The 18,337-nt window shown below is 46.8% G+C and overlaps 1 protein-coding gene across 1 annotated transcript; it reads right to left on the bottom strand.

Annotated features, from left to right (window-relative positions):
* Positions 1 to 11,648: 11,648 nt before the first annotated feature.
* LOC311109481 (coiled-coil domain-containing protein 80-like) lies at positions 11,649 to 17,194 on the bottom strand (the record flags this gene model as incomplete). The annotated part of the gene is made up of 7 exons (XM_084152397.1): positions 11,649 to 12,239; positions 12,472 to 12,555; positions 13,858 to 13,961; positions 14,219 to 14,370; positions 14,638 to 14,774; positions 14,860 to 15,016; positions 15,155 to 17,194. Coding segments are annotated over 7 exons (2,979 nt in total), but the record flags the coding sequence as incomplete, so codon positions are not given.
* Between the last annotated feature and the right edge of the window lie 1,143 nt (positions 17,195 to 18,337).

Below are 18,337 nucleotides of genomic sequence, written 5' to 3'. Positions count from 1 at the left end.
TATGAATAAACCTTATGATCAAAGTTCAGTATGAGCGGACTCCTTTGTTACAGCAATAACTAGCGACTTTAACTCGACACTACAGCAGCTCCAAAATGCAGGAGTTTCAGCCTAGCTCAGTGCTTTCTGTAGTGGTGGGGCAGCCAGCGGAAAATACAGAGCGTAGGGGTTGGTAATGTTCTCTAGTTGCGCCATGATTGGCTCAGTGTTCTGTCACTCATGGGGACAATACGTCACCGCAAAATCTACAGGGAGAGCTCAAAAATTCAAGCCCCTTGGGTGCTGCCATAGATTTACATTAGAAGTGTCCACCAAGAAGGCTCAAGGTCATTGGCCACAGATAAAATGATGTCAAATCACGTTATATCTACCGTAGCTTTGATTGGACTGATCATGTCAACATCATACTTTCAAAATCTTAGTTAGCAAGCTAGACAAGCAGTCATCATCATTGATCAAGTCGACAATCTACCGGCAAATCCTTTTCAATCCTTGTCACATGAAGAGAAATTATAGATAAAACGTATCGGTGCTCATCGGCCATTGGACATAAACATTACTCAACAAGTTGAAAATAGCAAATTCAACAATAAGTGGTTTGGAAGGAATCAGTGGCTAACTGCAAGCATTGAAAAGCAATCACTAGCCTGCTATTCAGTGGAGAGGGTGTGTGGTCCAAGTCTGGGTTTAAGGGTCTCTTTTCCAAGCTTAAAAGGAGAAACATTCACAAACAACACCAACATTCACATACAACACCATGGGCCAGAAAAGGTTGAATACACTGGCCATGCTGTCAATCCAACATGACTTCTGCCGCGTTCCAAAGAACTGGAAACTCGGAACTGGGAAATCTCAGACTTCAGTGAGTTCAAGACAACTGGGAACTCGAGCTCCGACTGGGAAAATAAGTTTTGAAGGGTCATCCAACTCGGAATTTCAAGTCGGGAACTCGGGCCTCTAGAGCTCCGACCTGAAGATCACTGACGTCATGATTCAACCTAATTTTTTTCCCAGTTGTTTTGAAAGCACCATAAATCCAGAGAATGCCAGACTTTGATGACAAAGTTTGATGACAAAATTTGCCCACAAGATTGACCGCCGCGCCACCTTCCTGTTCAAGTGAGCACAGCACAACAAGGTGAGTCCAAAAATGTAATGTATGCTGCTGCATAAATGATGTAATATGCCAGGGAGATATGTATGCTGTAGCTAAGAAAGTAATACTAAGTGTATGTTGTGTAGTAAGCTGTTAGTAGCCATGTGCCTCGCCTTAATCATTTGGTCCCTTTCCCCCTTATAACTTAGCCTACTGTACCGACTTGGTGGTGCACATGTAGCCTATAGCCTGTTTTAGAGAAATGTCCTCTTCGAATATTGTAAGAGCTTTCATTGTCTGTTTATATGACCCCTTTATTTATCCTACGGTTCTGACTTTATGTACAGGGAGAATACTGTAAGAACAGCCCATGTTCTGAATTCGGTCGCTGTACATTTCAAAAGTGCTGAACACTTTTTTTTGGCTTGCTCATTAATGTCTCAATTGAAATTACAGATTGTCTCTTATCTGCTCATCGTTCCCTTATGCCATAGTTTGTACATCTCACATTTTAGTCATTTAGCAGATGCTCTTATCCAGAGCGACTTACAGTTAGTGAGTGCATACATTATTTTTTTATTATTTTTTCATACTGGCCCCCCCGTGGGAAACAAACCCACAACCCTGGCGTTGCAAACGCCATGCTCTATCAACTGAGCTACATCCCTGCCGGCCATTCCCTCCCCTACCCTGGATGAAGCTGGGCCAATTGTGCGCCGCCCCATGGGTCTCCCGGTCGCAGCCGGCTACAACAGAGCCTGGATTAGAACCAGGATCTCTAGTGGCACAGCTAGCACTGCGATGCAGTGCCTTAGACCACTGCGCCTGTCACGAATTCAGCCGAGGCTGCCCCTCCTCCTTGCTCGGGCAGGCTTCGGCATTCGTCGTCACCGGAGTACTAGCTGCTACCAATCCATGTTTCTATGTTCTACTTGTTTTGTCTGTATTGGTCTCACCTGTTTCCCATCTTGTAATTATGTCTTCCCTATTTAACCCTCTGGCTCACACTGTGTGTTGTGCGTGTTTGTCCACGTTTTGGTTGTCGTATGTGAGCGGGTTTGTTCCTCCCTCCGTGGAGGTATGTTCTTCAAGATACCTACGAGTAAAGTAAGTTTTTTGAGTAGCTCTGTGTCCTGCGCCTGACTTCATCCTACCGCATTACATTGATGCCTTGACAGAAACATGCACCAAAATATGGAGTCAGCAGGTACATTAATTTCATCCGGATCAATGGAGGAACGTGTCCGACAGCAGGCGACCATGATCCAGACTCTCGGCACCGCAATAGAGCGCGTGTTGAACACTATGGAGCGACGGGAGAGAGGTGGTGGTCCTACACCTCCTTCAACTACACAACCACCCACACCGCTGTCCACCCCTTCGTCACCTGGGTCCAGTGGGATTCGGCTCTCGCTTCCAAGGGCATACGATGGTACAGCTGCCGGGTGCCAGGGTTTTCTGCTCCAGGTAGAGCTCTACCTGGCTACCATCCACCCGGCTCCCTCGGGATACGAGAGCGTGTCCACCCTCATCTCCTGTGTGTCTGGAAGAGTGCTCGAGTGGGCCAACGCTGAGTGGGGAGGAATAGACGTAGCGTCAGTACGCTATGAGGATTTCACCCGCCGCTTTCGGGCGGTATTCGATCATCAACCGGAGGGGAGAGTGGCGGGGGAACGTCTATTCCACCTCAGACAGGGGAGGAGGAGCGCACACGACTTTGCACTGGACTTCAGGGACACTTCAGGGACGTTCGTCGGGAACTGGCCTGCAGGGACACCACCCTTAACCTGGACCAACTGGTGGACATGTCGATAAGGCTGGATAACCTGTTGGCAACCCGCGGACGTCCGGATCAGGGGCCGTCCATTCCATCCCCCAGCACCTCCAACCCTACTCCTATGGAGCTCGGAGGTGATGCACTTAGGGAGACCGGAAGGAGGGCCATCTCCTGCACCAACTGTGGCCGCGGAGGACACACTGCTGGTCGGTGCTGAGGAGGGTCTTTCAGGAATCGAGGCGGTAGGCAGAGCACTGGTGGACCGTCTCAGGTGAGTAGGCACCCGACTCACCCAGAGCTCCCTGTTGCGCATATGTGTATAGATGTTGTATTTCCAGAGTTTTCCCCTCATTCCCAGCATAAGGCGCTAGTAGATTCAGTCTCAGCTGGGAACTTTATTGATCGTCAGTTTTCACGTAGTTTAGGGATTCCTATTGTGCCTGTTGCTGTGCCTTTCCCTGTACATGCCCTAGATAGTCGCCCTTTAGGGTCAGGTCTGATTAGGGAGGTCACAGCTCCACTCTGGATGAAGATGCAGGAGGGTCATGAGGAAAAAATTAGTCTCTATCTGATTGATTCTCCTGCGTGACCAGTGGTGTTGGGGCTTCCCTGGTTAGCCTCTCATGACCCCACTATTTCATGGCAACAGAGGGCTCTCAAGGGATGGTCTAGTCAGTGCTCGGGGAGGTGTGTAGGTGTTTCCGTAGGGGCAACTACGGTGGAAAGACCAAACCAGGTTTCCAACATGCACATTCCGCCTGAATATGCCAATTTGGCTCTCAATTACCACCCCATCGACAGGGGGATTGTGCGATAAACCTCCAGGTAGGCGCTGCACTTCCCCGGAGTCGCGTGTATCCTCTGTCACAGGAGGAGACGGTGGCTATGGAAACCTATGTCACCGAATCTCTGAGGCAGGGATACATTCAGCGTTCCACTTCCCCTGTCTCTTCGAGTTTCTTTTTTGTGAAAAAGAAGGATGGTGGCTTACGCCCGTGCATTGACTACCGTGGTCTTAATCAGATCACTGTGAAGTACAGCTATCCACTACCTCTGATTGCTAGTATGACGGAGTCATTGCACGGGGCGCGCTTCTTCACTAAATTGGATATCAGGAGCGCGTACAACCTGGTGCGTATCCGGGATGGAGATGAGTGGAAGACAGCATTCAGTACCACCTTTGAGCACTATGAGTACCTCGTCATGCCATACGGGTTGATGAATGCTCCATCAGTCTTCCAATCCTTTGTTGATGAGATTTTCAGGGACCTGCACGGACAGGGTGTTGTGGTGTATATTGATGACATTCTCATATACTCCGCTACACGGGCCGAGCATGTGTCCCTGGTGCGTCAAGTGCTTGGTCGACTGTTGGAGCATGACCTGTATGTGAAGGCGGAGAAATGTCTGTTTTTCCAAGAGTCCATCTCCTTTCTAGGGCACCGCCTGTCCGCGTCAGGGGTGGAGATGGCGATTGACTGTATTTCGGCCGTGCGTAATTGGCCGACTCCAACCACGGTGAAGGAGGTGCAGCGATTCTCGGGTTTTGCCAACTACTACCGGAGGTTTATCCGGGGCTTTGGTCAGGTGGCAGCTCCCATTACCTCGTTACTGAAGGGGGGACCGGTGCGACTGCAGTGGTCAGCTGAGGCGGACAGGGCTTTTGGTCATCTGAAGGACCTGTTTACCTCGGCTCCAGTGCTGGCTCATCCGGATCCCTCCTTAGCATTCCAGGTTGAGGTGGATGCGTCCGAGGCTGGGATAGGAGCTGTACTGTCTCAGCGCTCGGGTACGCCACAAAAGCTCCGCCCCTGTGCTTTCTTTTCTAAGAAGCTCAGTCCGCCGGAGCGCAACTATGATGTGGGGGACCGGGAGCTGTTAGCTGTGGTTAAGGCTCTGAAAGTGTGGAGGCATTGGCTTGAGGGGGCTAAACACCCTTTCCTCATTTTGACTGACCATCGCAATCTGGAGTACATCCGGGCGGCGAAGAGATTGAACCCTCGCCAGGCAAGGTGGGCCATGTTCTTCACTAGTTTTGTTTACTCTTACTTACAGACCAGGTTCCCAGAACGCTAAGGCAGACGCCCTGTCCCGACTGTATGACACAGAGGAGAGGTCCATTGAGCCCACTCCCATACTTCCGGCGTCGTGTCTGGTGGTGTGGGAGGTTGATGCGGACATCGAGCAGGCGTTACGTACCGAGCCCACTCCCCCCCCAGTGTCCAGAGGGTCGTATGTACGTGCCGCTCGAAGTTCGCAATCGATTGATCTATTGGGCTCACACGTCACCCTCCTCTGGTCATCCTGGCATTGGTCGGACAGTGCACTGTCTTAGTGGGAAGTACTGGTGGCCCACTTTTGCCAAGGATGTGAGGGTTTATGTTTCCTCCTGCTCGGTGTGCACCCAGTGTAAGGCACCTAGACACCTGCCCAGAGGGAAAATACAACCCCTACCCGTTCCACAACGGCCGTGGTCCCACCTATCGGTGAATTTTGTTACGGACCTTCCCCCCCTCACAAGGGAACACAACGATCCTGGTCGTTGTGGATCGGTTTTCTATGTCCTGCCGTCTCATTCCTATGCCAGGTCTCCCTACGGCCCTACAAACTGCTAAGGCCCTATTTACACACGTCTTCCGGCACTACAGGGTGCCTGAGGATATTGTATCGGATCGGGGTCCCCAGTTCACCTCAAGGGTCTGGAGGGCATTCATTGAACGTCTGGGGGTCTCGATCAGCCTGACCTCAGGTTTTCACCCCGAGAGTAATGGGCAGGTGGAGAGTTAACCAGGATGTGGGTAGGTTTCTGCGGTCCTATTGCCAGGACCGGCCGGGGGAGTGGTCGGGTTTTATCCCCTGGCAGAGATGGCCCAAAACTCACTCCGCCACTCATCCACTCACCTTTCTCCCTTTCAGTGTGTGTTAGGTTATCAGCCGGTCCTGGCACCTTGGCATCAGAGCCAGATCGAGGCTCCTGCAGTGGATGAGTGGTTTCGGCGCTCGGAAGAGACCTGGAACACTGCCCATGTACACCTGCAGTGGGCCATCAGGCGACAAAAGGCGAGTGCCGACCGCCACCGCAGTGAGGCTGCGGACTGGGTCTGGCTCTCGACTCGAAACCTGCCCCTTCGCCTGCCCTGCGGTAGCTGGGTCGGCGGTTTGTGGGGCCATTTAAAGTCCTGAGGAGATTGAACAAGGTTTGTTATAGGTTACAGCTTCCTCTGAATTACCATATTAACCCCTCGTTCCATGTGTCTCTCCTCAGGCCGGTAGTAGCTGGTCCACTCCAGGAGTCTGTGGTACGGGAGGTTCCTCCGCCCCCACTGGACATTGAGGGGGCACCGGCGTATTCGGTCCGGTCCATCTTGGATTCGAGGCGTCGGGTGGGGGGCCTGCAGTATCTCGTTGGGAGTGGGAGGGGTACGGTCCGGAGGAACGGTGCTGGGTCCCTAGGAGGGACATCCTCAATCCCTCCATGTTGAGGGATTTCCACCGTAGTCATCCGACTCGCCCTGCTCCACATCCTCCTGCCCGTCCCCGAGGCCGGGGTCGGCGCACGGCCGGAGCCCCGCGTCAAGCGGGGGGGGGGGGGGGGGTACTGTCACGAATTCAGCCGAGGCTGCCCCTCCTTGCTCGGGCAGGCTTCGGCGTTCGTCGTCACCGGAGTACTAGCTGCTAACCGATCCATGTTTCTATGTTCTACTTGTTTTGTCTGTATTGGTCTCACCTGTTTCCCATCATGTAATTATGTCTTCCCTATTTAACCCTCTGGCTCACACTGTGTGTTGTGCGTGTTTGTCCATGTTTTGGTTGTTGTATGTGAGTGGGTTTGTTCCTCCCTGCGTGTAGGTATGTTCTTCAAGATACCTACGAGTAAAGTACGTTTTTTGAGTAGCTCTGTGTCCTGCGCCTGACTTCGTCCTACCGCATTACACTGATACCTTGACAGCGCCACTCAGTAGAAACCGCATTTGTTTAAGCAAGTCAGCCATAGCAGCTATCTTTTTTTTTAAAGGCAGTAATTAATGCTGAATTAACTGTTTTGCTGCCAGACAAGGCTCCGCTGATAGCCAGGTGTAGCGGTGGTAAGGATTCACTCAAATGGTGCTGAAAAGAAAGCTCTGCTGTTGGGAAAGCTTTATGTAGGCCCTAACAGTTTGTGGGCATCATTTGTCACCGTTATAGTGCAATTCATGTATTTGTTAGTGTTGTGTTGTATAGTGGCTTTGCTGGCATGCATCTGAAACATTTTTGGGGAGTTTGCCCCACCAAGATGTACATGCTAAAATCGACACTGCATACAGGTAACTGCCAAAATAAAGGAAACACCAACATAGTAATCACGAGTTTCCAGAACAGCTTCAATGCAACATGGCATAGATTCTACAAGTATCTGGAACTATATTGGCGGGATGTGACACTATTCCTCCACGAGAAATTCCATAATTTGGCGTTTTGTTGATGGTGGAAAACTCAGAATCTCTCAAGTGTTCAATTGGGTTGAGATCTGATGACTGAGACACACACACACACACAGAAACACACACCATTTAAACCCCCTATGCTCCTTTGAGACCCCTATTTCAAAGTCACTGAGATCTCTTCTTCTAGCCATGGTAGAAACAATTATGGGCAACTGGGAATTTGTATACAGGGGAGTGATGAGCTCGACAGCAGACTCGCACAACTCAATTGCTGGTTGAAAACTGTTTTCTGTCCCTCCCAAAATATATTTGTAGATAACTGGCCCTCTTTCTGGGACTCACACACAAACAGGACCAAGCCTGGCCTGCTGAGGAGTGACGGACTCCATCCTAGCTGGAGGGGTGCTTTCACTTATCTACCAACATAGACAGGGCTCTAACTCCTCTAGCTCCACAATGAGATAGGGTGCAGGCCAGGCAGCAGGCTGTTAGCCAGCCTGCCAGCTTAGTGGAGTCTGCCCCTAGCACAATCAGTGTAGTCTGCTCAGTTTTCCCCATTGAGACCGTGTCTGTGCCCCGATCTAGGTCGGGCAAAAATAAACATGACGTTGTTCGCATCAGCAATTTCACTGGTATAAAGCCTTCATCCATTCCTTTCATTATTGAAATATATTGTGATAATACCTCACATCCACAGGAGGCTGCTGAGGGGAGAACGGCTCATAGTAATGGCTGGAATGGAGTAAATGGAATGGAAATGTGTTTGATGTGCTCGATACCATTCCATTTATACGTTCCAGCCATTACTATGAGCACATCCTCCCCATTTAAGGTGCCACCGGCTGGGGCTACTTAATGTTAGATCCCTCACTTCCAAGGCAGTCATAGTCAATTAACTAATCACTGATCATAAACTTGTGATGTGATTGGCCTGACTGAAACATTGCTCAAGCCTGATGAATATACTGTGTTAAATGAGGTCTCTCCTCCTGGTTACACTAGTGACCAAATCACCCACGCATCTTTTGAGCTTCTAGTCACGTAATCTATGCAGCCTACACAATCACTTTTTATAGCTACTGTTTATAGGCATCCTGGGCAATTTATACCGCATTCCTCACTGAGTACCCTGAATTCCTATCGAACGTCGTAGCCATGGTAGATAATATTAACATATTTGGTGACTTCAATATTCACATGGAGAATTCCACAGACCCATTCCAAAAGGCTTTTGGAGCCATTATCGACTTAGTGGGTTTTGTCCAATATGTCTCGGGACCTACGCATTGCCACAATCATACCCTGGATTTAGTTTTGTCCCGTGGAAAATATATTGTGGATCTAAATGTTTTTCCTCATAATCCTGAACTATTGTAGCACCATTATTATTACATTTGCAATCGCAACAAATAATTCACTCAGACCCCAACCAAGGATTATCAAAAGCCTAGCTATAAATTCTCGGACAACCCAAAGATTCCTAGATGCCCTTTCAGACTCCCTCCACCTACCCAAGGACGTCAGAGTACAAAAACCAGTTAACCACCTAACCGAGGATCTAAACTTAACCTTGCGTAATACTCTAGATGCAGTCGCACTGCTAAAAGCAAAAAAAAAATTGTCACAAGAAACTAGCTCCCTGGTATACATAAAATACACGAGCCCTGAAGCAAGCTTACAGAAAATGGCGCTCCACCAAATTGGAAGTCTACCGCGCAATATCAAAAAGCCCACACTGCTGCTCAATCAGCCTACTTCCAACCTGAGGAGAATAAAACCGATTCAAAATAGATTTTTGATACTGTCGCAAAGCTAACTAAAAAGCAGCATTCCCCAAGTGAGGATGGCCTTTACTTCGATTGTGATTAACTCATGAACTTCTTTGATGAAAAGATCATGATCATTAGAAAGCAAATTACGGACTCCTCTTTCAATATGCGTATTTCTCTTACTGAGTCTGCACAGAACTGCCAGGACCTCGGATCAACGGAGACACTCAAGTTGTTTTATCCTGTATATCTCGACACATTCACGAAGATAGTAATGGCCTCTAAACCTTCCAGCTGCCTACTGGACACTATTCCAACACAACTACTGAAAGAGCTACTTCCTGTGCTTGGTCCTCCTATGTTGAACATAATAAATGGCTCCCTATCCTCCGGATGTGTGCCAAACTCACTAAAGGTGGCAGTAATAAAGCCTCTCCTGAAAAAGCCAAACCTTGACCTGGAAAATGCTAAAAACTATCGGCCTATATCGAATCTCCCTTTCCCCTCAATTTTGGGGGGAAAAAGCTGTTTCTCAGCAACTCACTTCCTTCCTGAAGACAAATAATGTATACGAAAGGCTCCAGTCTAGTTTTAGACCCCATCATAGTACTGAGACCGCACTTGTGAAGGTGGTAAATTACATTTTAATGGCGTCAGACCAAGGCTCTGTGTCTGTCATCGTGCCCCTAAACTTTAGTGTTGCTTTTGACACCATTGATCACCCCATTCTTTTGGAGAGATTGGAAACCCTAAGTTCATGCCTGGTTTAGATCTTATCTGTCGGAAAGATATCAGTTAGTCTCTGTGGATGGTTTGTCCTCTGACAAATCAATGGTAAGCTTCGGTATTCCTCAAGGTTCCGTTTTAGGACCACTATTGTTTTCACTATATATGCTACCTCTTGGTGATGTCATTCGGAAACACAATGTCAACTTTCACTGCTATGCAGACGACACACAGCTGTACATTTTGATGAAACATGGTGAAGCCCCAAAATTGCATACCCTGGAAGCCTGTGTTTCAGACATAAGGAAGTGGATGGCGGCAATTGTTTTACTTTTAAACTCAGACAAAACAGAGATGCTGGATCTAGGTCCCAAGAAACAGAGAGATCTGCTGTTTGATCTGACAATTAATCTTGATGGTTGTACAGTCATCTCAAATAAAACTGTGAAGGACCTCGGCATTACTCTGGACCCTGATCAAAAATAATACAAGAGCAGCTTTTTTCCATCTTTGTAACATGACAAAAATCTGAAACATTTTGTCAAACAATTATGCAGAAAAGCTAATCCATGCTTTTGTCACTTTAAGATTAGACTACTGCAATGCTCTACTCTCCGGCTACCTGGATAAAGCACTAAATAACCTTCAGCTAGTGCTAAATACGGCTGCTACAATCTTGTCTAGAACCAAAACACTTGATCATATTACTCCAGTGCTTGCCTCTGTTAAGGCTAGGGCTGATTTAAAGGTTTTACTGCTAACCTATAAAGCATTACATGGACTTGCTCCTACCGATCTCTCCGATTTGGTCCTGCCGTACATACCTACACGTACGCTACGGTCACAAGACGCAGGCCTCCTTATTGTCCCTAGAATTTCTAAGCAAACAGCTGGAGGCAGGGCCTTCTCCTACAGAGCTCCATTTTTATGGAATGGTCTGCCGATCCATGTGAGAGACGCAGACTCGGTCTCAACCTTTAAAGTCTTTACTGAAGACTCATCTCTTCAGTAGGTCCTATGATTGAGTGTAGTCTGGCCCAGGGGTGCGAAGGTGAACTGCAAGGCACTGGAGTGACGGAACCCCCTTACTGTCTCTGCCTGGCCGGCTCCCCTCTCTCTACTGGGATTCTCTGCCTCTGACCCTATTACAGGGGCTGAGTCACTGGCTTGCTAGTGCTCTCCCATGCCGTCCCTACGATGGGTGCATCACGTCGTGCCAGGCATTTTTTCGCTATACTGGACTTGAGTGGAATGAGTCACTGAGGTGATCTTCCTGTCTTGTTTTGCGCCCCCTCAGGCTCGTGCGGTGGGGGAGATCTTTGTGGGCTATATTCCGCCTTGTCTCAGGGTAGTAAAGTTGGTGGTCTGTTGATATCTCTCTGGTGGTGTGGGGGCTTTGCTTTGGCAAAGTGGGTGGGGTTGAAGAACGATCTGGCCTTAATGGCCATGTGCTCTTATAATCTCCACCGGGAACAGCCAGAAGAGGACTGGCCACCCCTCAGAGCCTGGTTCCGCACTAGGTTTCTTCCTAGGTTCCTGCCTTTCTAGGGAGTTTTTCCTAGCCACCGGGCTTCTACATCTGCATTGCTTGCTCTTTTGGATTTTAGGCTGGGTTTCTGTATAAGCACTTTGTGACATTCGCTGATGTAGAAAGGGCTTTATAAATACATTTGATTGATGATGACCCTAAGCATGATGGGATGTTAATTGCTTAATTAACTCAGGAACCACACCTGTGTGGAAGCACCTGCTTTCAATATACTTTGTATCCCTCATTTACTGAAGTGTTACCTTTATTTTGGCAGTTGCCTGTATATCTCCATACAAGAAAAAAAGATATATGCAAAACATAAAAGGCAATTGCCAAATGTTTTTAATCTGAAATCTCCATTCTCCCTGTGAAACAACTCATACATTCAATAGACAAAAATATAATGGAAGAAAAAGTATGCTGCATTTTCATAATCTATTATAGGAAAGTCAATTCTTATAAAAACAACTTCACAGTTATCAAAATGCAAAAAAAGCCTTCATGAAATGCCATTCATACAATAGCTTCATATAGTTCATGGGACAAGGCCACAACCAGACCTCAATAGAAAATGGAACACATCCTGAGGGGAACATCATATTCTCAATCCATTAGTAACCATATCCACGGTGGTAACCATCCGGGTCTCTGTCATGACCATAGCCCCCATACTCATCCTCAGGACAGCGCATACCAAGGGACTGCTGGATAGCCATCTCCTGTCTACGGAGCTGCATGGAGTCAACCAGATCATATATGATGGACATGGACCACATGGGAGACGGGTACCAGGACTTGACGTTGCCGTCTTTCCCCACCAGGAGCATAGAGAAGTACTCCGGGCTGATCTGGAAGTAGTTCCTGATGTCCTTCACCAGAGAGGGAGAGACATCCTCACGTTCCACAGTGGCAGTACCTGTGACACAAGCAGGGTTGAGGGGTTAACTTTAATTGATTTCATACATTAAGAACAACATAATGTTTAGAAGAAGAAGAAAACGAAGAAGAAAAAGAAGAAAAAAAGAAGAAGAAAAAAAAAAAAAAAAAAAAAAAGAAGAAGAAGAATACTTCAGTTACATAATCAAAACTTCAGTCATATAAGCTCAGGGTTTTTCCACCAATATGGTAACAATAACTCAGTTTCTTACCGTTGATTGGATATAGCTCAAGGGTCCCGCCCATATCCTCCATGTCCTTTCCAATCAGCTTCAGCACAGACAAGTGGCGCAGGCCTGAGTAGAGCCAGTTGAAAACAAGTCATTTCACTTGCCCATTACACCACTGCACCTCTTACGCCCAATATCAAACCAATTTCAAACCAAGCCCTAGCGCCTTCCCAAAGACATCTAGTAGATCTGAAGGTATGGATATAGGTGTAAGCAGTGGTTTTATGCAATGTGGCCAAACTGAGTCCATTAAGCATTTCCCAGTAGAAGCACAAAAAGCATGCATACAACTGAAGCTCAACAGTCTTGTTTTATTAGTTTCACTGTGTTGGCCAGATTCCTTTCTCGAATTGCAAATGTTTCTAATTTGCAGATCTTTCATCCCAGTGCTCTTAATGTCATCCACAGTAAGACTCTGTTTGCAGCTAAATAATAGCCTGTCCTCCCAAACTAAGAACAATGTTTTTCATCAGCGCTAGACCAACATGAGTAGTTGACCACATTGTCTACAACAAGTTCAAAACCAAATACCAAACATTCTGGTGAGTCACAAGAGACCTCTATCCTAGCTAAGCTTTAAAGTGGTGTCCATTATCTAACCTAAACAATTCAGGCATGTTATAGCTAAACGCCAAATATTCCCTTTCGTTTGTTTGCATAGCTAATGCAGTTTGTTACATATTTTGCAACAGTTAAAACTAATTGTGACAGACTCTGCAAGCTACAAATAAGGGGACATTCCATGAGATTATCTTCTGTTAAAAGTTAATTTATATATAATGATAATGATGTTAAAAGATATATAATGATGCTTGTACAGCATGGCTCGTTGGACCAACAGTGACAGACAGTAACAACAAGGGATAAGGACAGTGTGTTTCAGGAGTGGTATTTGAGAGATAACACTCCCTGCACTTTCTCTATAAGCTTGAGGGAGTGCGCTGGTGAGGTATTCGGGAAATGTGTCTGCTCTTGAACGTAACAGGCAAAAACATTGTTTTGGTCATGTTTTATTGTCACATACACCAGATAGGTGCAGTGAAATGTGTTGTTTTATAGGGTCAGCCATTGTAGTACAGAGCTCCTGGAGCAAATTAAGGTTAAGTGCCTTGCTCAAAGGCACGTCAACATATTTTCACCTTGTCGGCTTAGGTATTCGAACCAACAACCTTTCAGTTACTGGCCCAGCGCTCTAACCGCTACGCTACCTGCCACCCTAGTTGACCAAATTGTGCCCACACATTCTGAACATCTCCGGAAATGGGTGTGACGCAGCCAAAACAAACACTTAAGGGCCCCGGTGAAATCATCACGAAACGTCTAATGTACCGTACAGGCCTGAGACAACAGTGTGACATCACTACTCACCCAGATTGCAGGCCTGGCTGGTCAGGGCATAGAGCTGCTGCTGATAGGCCCATTCCTCGTCGTCAGAGGAGGAGATCACAAACAGCCTGCGTCTCCAGCGGAACCTAGAAAAATATAAACACCGAAAAAACAATGACATCAAATATATACAAACAAAATTCCACGAGCATTTGAGAGGAACAAAAAAGGTTACGAATGCATAGCTTTATTTATTTGCATATATGTTCGACCAGGAGCACACAGGATGTCAGTGTCAGTTTTAGGCAAGTGTATTTGTCAGTTGTGTTGACTTGAAACTGCAGTCATACACTCTTATATTGCAATTGCATAGTCCTAGATAATAACAAAAGCCCACTAGTACCGTGAGAGGAAGTTCTCCAAGGATTTGGATTTGTCTTCTTTCTTACACGTCACTCCTTGCTTCTTCTGCTGTTCCATCTCCTTGATGCGTGAGGAGAACGAGTCTATGTAGTCAAACACAGCCGTCATGGCGATGGGCACCTCATATTCTTGCTGTGAATGGGGACAGAAAACAATATCCCGTCTTTAGACAGAAAACGTGTCACGGATGATACTGTATCAATTCACTGCAGTAAAATTGAGTTATTGAAGCACTCAACCGATATGATGGATTTTCACTCAGACACAGGAGCGAAAAGTTAAATGCTCTTTCATCAAAATAAGAAGTGCATCCAGGATGCACAATACTAAGTAGCAGTATACAATAATACATTGTTATTATACCGCAGTAACCTTTATAGGGAAACAAGACGAACCAACCTTCACTTTCATATCAAAGTCAGTCAGCACCATATAGTAGTCATCAAATATCAGTCCCAAGTCCTTTCTCAAGGCTCTGATGAGTGACTGGTTTGTGAAGTCCTCTTCTTTCATGCCTTTCAGAGGCTGATCCTTCTCTGTAACCACAAACGTTTATTACACTTGTCATCAGAGTAAAATAGAATAGAAAATTAGCAACAAAAAGTTCAAGACTTTACTTACCAGCCTGGTAATGGTCCATCTTCATGGTGCCATTGGTCAGAGAGCCAAATATGGTGATAAGAGAGATTTTTCTGACACCCAATTCACACACATGCTCCAGATACTCATCTCTCTGCTGCGTGTACATACGATTCTCCTCGTCTGGAGTAGTGATCACCTGGGAGGGAAAGAGAAGTGAATGTTGTATCATGTGTCTATTCTGTTCTATTCTGTTCTATTCAGTTCTAGTCTACCAATATGCATGCTCCTTATCAGATTTAATCAATACCTTTATGTAATACAACAGAATACTCACAAGTAGACGTCGTCTCTTCTCAAAATAACCAAAAAAGGAGACTAAGGGGTTTGGCTGTTTTGTGGGGTGCCTCTCGTTGTCTGCCTCTTTCGCCTGGTTAATAGCGGCCTTCTTCCCTGGTCTCCTACCACGATAGAAGCCACCATCACTGTCTTTAGCAGCCTTCGACCTCTTCTTGTCTGCTTTACTCTTCTCCCCTGATTTATCAGCCTTTTTCTTCCTCTCTGCATTGACAGGCTGCTTGACCTTGCTCTTCTTGGGGGAAGTTGTTTTCACCTGTGCATCAGGGTGAACCTTAAATTCACTGCCCAGTTCTTCCCCACCTTCAGTTGGTTTGTCGTTAGTGAGCTGAGATGGAGAGGTAACAACTTGTCGGCCATGTTTGGTATCGTCGGTTGTGTCTTCTTCATAATGGTCTCTGTGGGATTCTGTAACGTCATCTCTGCCATTTTTGTGGGTCACTGAGAGGGTGTAGGAGGATTCGTCTGTGGTGGGGACCTCTAGGTCCCAGTGTGGTGTTGTCTGGGGGACCAAGGGCTTCGGAATTGTGGGTTTTGTGGTGGTTGTGGTTGTGGTTCGTCGTGTTGTTGTGGTTTTTGGTTTTGTTGTGGTGGTTGGTTTTGTAGTGGTGGTGGTCGTGGTTGCTTTTGTTGTTGCTGGTGGTTTTGTTGTGGTTGTAGTTGTTGGTTTTGTTGTTCTTGTTGGTTTTGTTGTGGTGGTTGCTTTTGTGGTGATTGTAGTAGTTGTTGGTTTTGTTGTGGTCGTGGTTGTTTTTCTTGTGGTGGTTGTGGTTGGCCTTGTTGTAGTTGTGGTCGTGGTTGCTTTTGTTGTTGGTGGTGGTTTTGTTGTGGTGGTAGTTGTTGGTTTTGTTGTTGTTGTTGGTTTTGTTGTGGTTGTTTTTCTTGTGGTGGTTGTGGTTGACTTTGTTGTTGTGGTGGTTGTGGTTGGCTTTGTGGTCGTAGTTGGTTTTGTGGAGGTTGGTCGGGTTGTGGTAACTGTCACAGCCTTGGGTCCTTGAGCTGGTCTCTGCACCACTTTCCTCACTGGCACCCTCTCCACCGTAGAGTTCACTCTGACCTCTGACCCCGTGGTCAATACCCCCTGGCCCTGAGACTCAACCACCTGGCCCTCAACACCGGCCGCCTTGCACCTCTGCACGAAGCCCCTCTGCCTGGCTTTCTCCAGCTTGCGCATGTGGGTCTGGTCCATCACCTCGTACATAGCCTCCAGCCTGACCGGGTACGGGTACCTCTCCTCCACCTGGAGGGTCTTCCTCAGGAGAACCATGCCAAACTTCCCCTCCTCCAACTTCAGGAAGTTCATCAGCCTGGGGATGAGGACCGTATCCAGGGGCTCCTCCGTGACCTGTCCCTTGGCGTTGACCCGCCGCACCTTACCACCCCGCTCTCCCTCCCGGTGGAACATCACTATCATCTGCATGTGCCGCTCCGCCATCTGGCAGTAGACGTCCGACTTGAGGAGGGTCATCATCAGGCGGTAGTAGCCGTCTGAGTCATGTGGGGCGGAGATGACGAGGACCCGGTTCTTCCCTGCGAAGCTGGCCAAGACGTTGAGGGAGCCTGCGCTGCCGGGTACAGTGCGGGCTGGTATGGACGGAGTCTGAACCACCACCCCTGTCACTGGTTTACTGTTGCCTTGAGATGTGCCAGCGCCACTGACAACCTGGTTTATGGGTTTCTTTGGTTGTTGGGGTACTCTTCTGCTTGGCATAACTCTTCTGCTTGGCGGTCCTTTTCTTCTTGTTGGGAGCTCAGCTTTCTCATCTCTCTGCATTTTGTCATGATGGCTCGCCACAAGGGACACACTTATAGCGGAAGGAGCAATACTGTCAGAGTTCAACATATTTTGTGTTCTGTTAAAAATCCCCCCCTGGAGGGATGTTCGTTGTAAGATTGTCCTTTTGAGGGGTCTCCTTTCAGAGGCCCCTGCGCTCCATACCAGCAACAGCCATAACACACAGAGATGCAGTGTCAGTTTCATTCTTGCAGTGTCAAGGAAAAACCCACAATGAGTATAAGAAGTTCAGTGAGAGAGGCATTGCCTGTAGTCTTCTGTCATTCTGAAGTTGTGTCCAGTTTTCAGATTAGATAACTGATTAGTGATTATTCATAACATTGCTTTGTTTAAAAAAAGGGAAAAAAATAGTTCAGCAGTAGGCTATGACGTAACTGTTCAGAAAGACATGCACAATCTGGGTTGCTTCAATAAAGTAAACTAAAACATTTGGCAACTTGAGTGCTATAATCCTGCTTAAAGTTTACATGGAAATGCAGCATTTACCATTCCATTCCGGTGACAAAAAATAACTCCACGATAAGAAATATTATGGCAGTCGTTAAATGTCTCCTTTCTCAGTTCATGCAGCTGAAATGACATACACTTCATTTTATATCGTAATGTAGACAGTGCAACCTACGCTTACTAGGCGGCTACACATAACGATTCCATATAATCTGTCAATACAAAACTTACTTAATCGATTATAACTTTAGAGGCCATTTTCCTATTTTCCAACGTCTTCAGAAGGAGAGAGATTTCTGGAAGTCTCAATGCGTTGTCGGCAAGGAGGGATCTTCTGCCTTCCCCCTTCCAGCGAACCGAGTTACCCGAGGAAATACTATGTAAATACAGACTCCATAAGCGCTCTCTCCCCTCTGAGGACCAACCCAAGACCGAGAAAGAAACGATTTATGCCGCGTTCACGTGCTAGTCAGAACTAGAAAACTCGGACATTTCTGACTTGCTAATTGTTTATAGTTATACACGTACCGCGTTCAACCTGTTAGCAAGTCGAATTTTCCGAGTTTCCTAGTTCCGAATAGTACTTGAACGCGGCATAAGTAGCGGATCTCACGGCAAGGTTCGACACCGCCCACCGTACACATGTACACATGTTATTACAACCATATCTGCTCATGAAATAACTTGGCTGCATGTATTTATGTATTACCAATGCAGTCCATATACATAATATTTAATCAATACCTTTATGTAATAGGTTAAAATAATCAGATATGCTAGGCCCAACTATATTTTCTATTAGCATAATGTCAATAAAAATAAATAATGGGAGTGGAATTGTATTTTTACAAGCACACTTGATTATTGTTGTTTTAATAGCCAGTAAACAAACGTTTTGGGAAGTTTGGAAGTTTTATTGTG

Source organism: Coregonus lavaretus (genome assembly GCF_964263955.1).
Source record: "Coregonus lavaretus genome assembly, chromosome: 35".
Classification (NCBI taxonomy): domain Eukaryota; kingdom Metazoa; phylum Chordata; class Actinopteri; order Salmoniformes; family Salmonidae; genus Coregonus; species Coregonus lavaretus.
The sequence above is the reverse complement of the archived record's forward strand: the minus strand, read 5'-3'. Positions and strand labels throughout refer to the sequence as shown.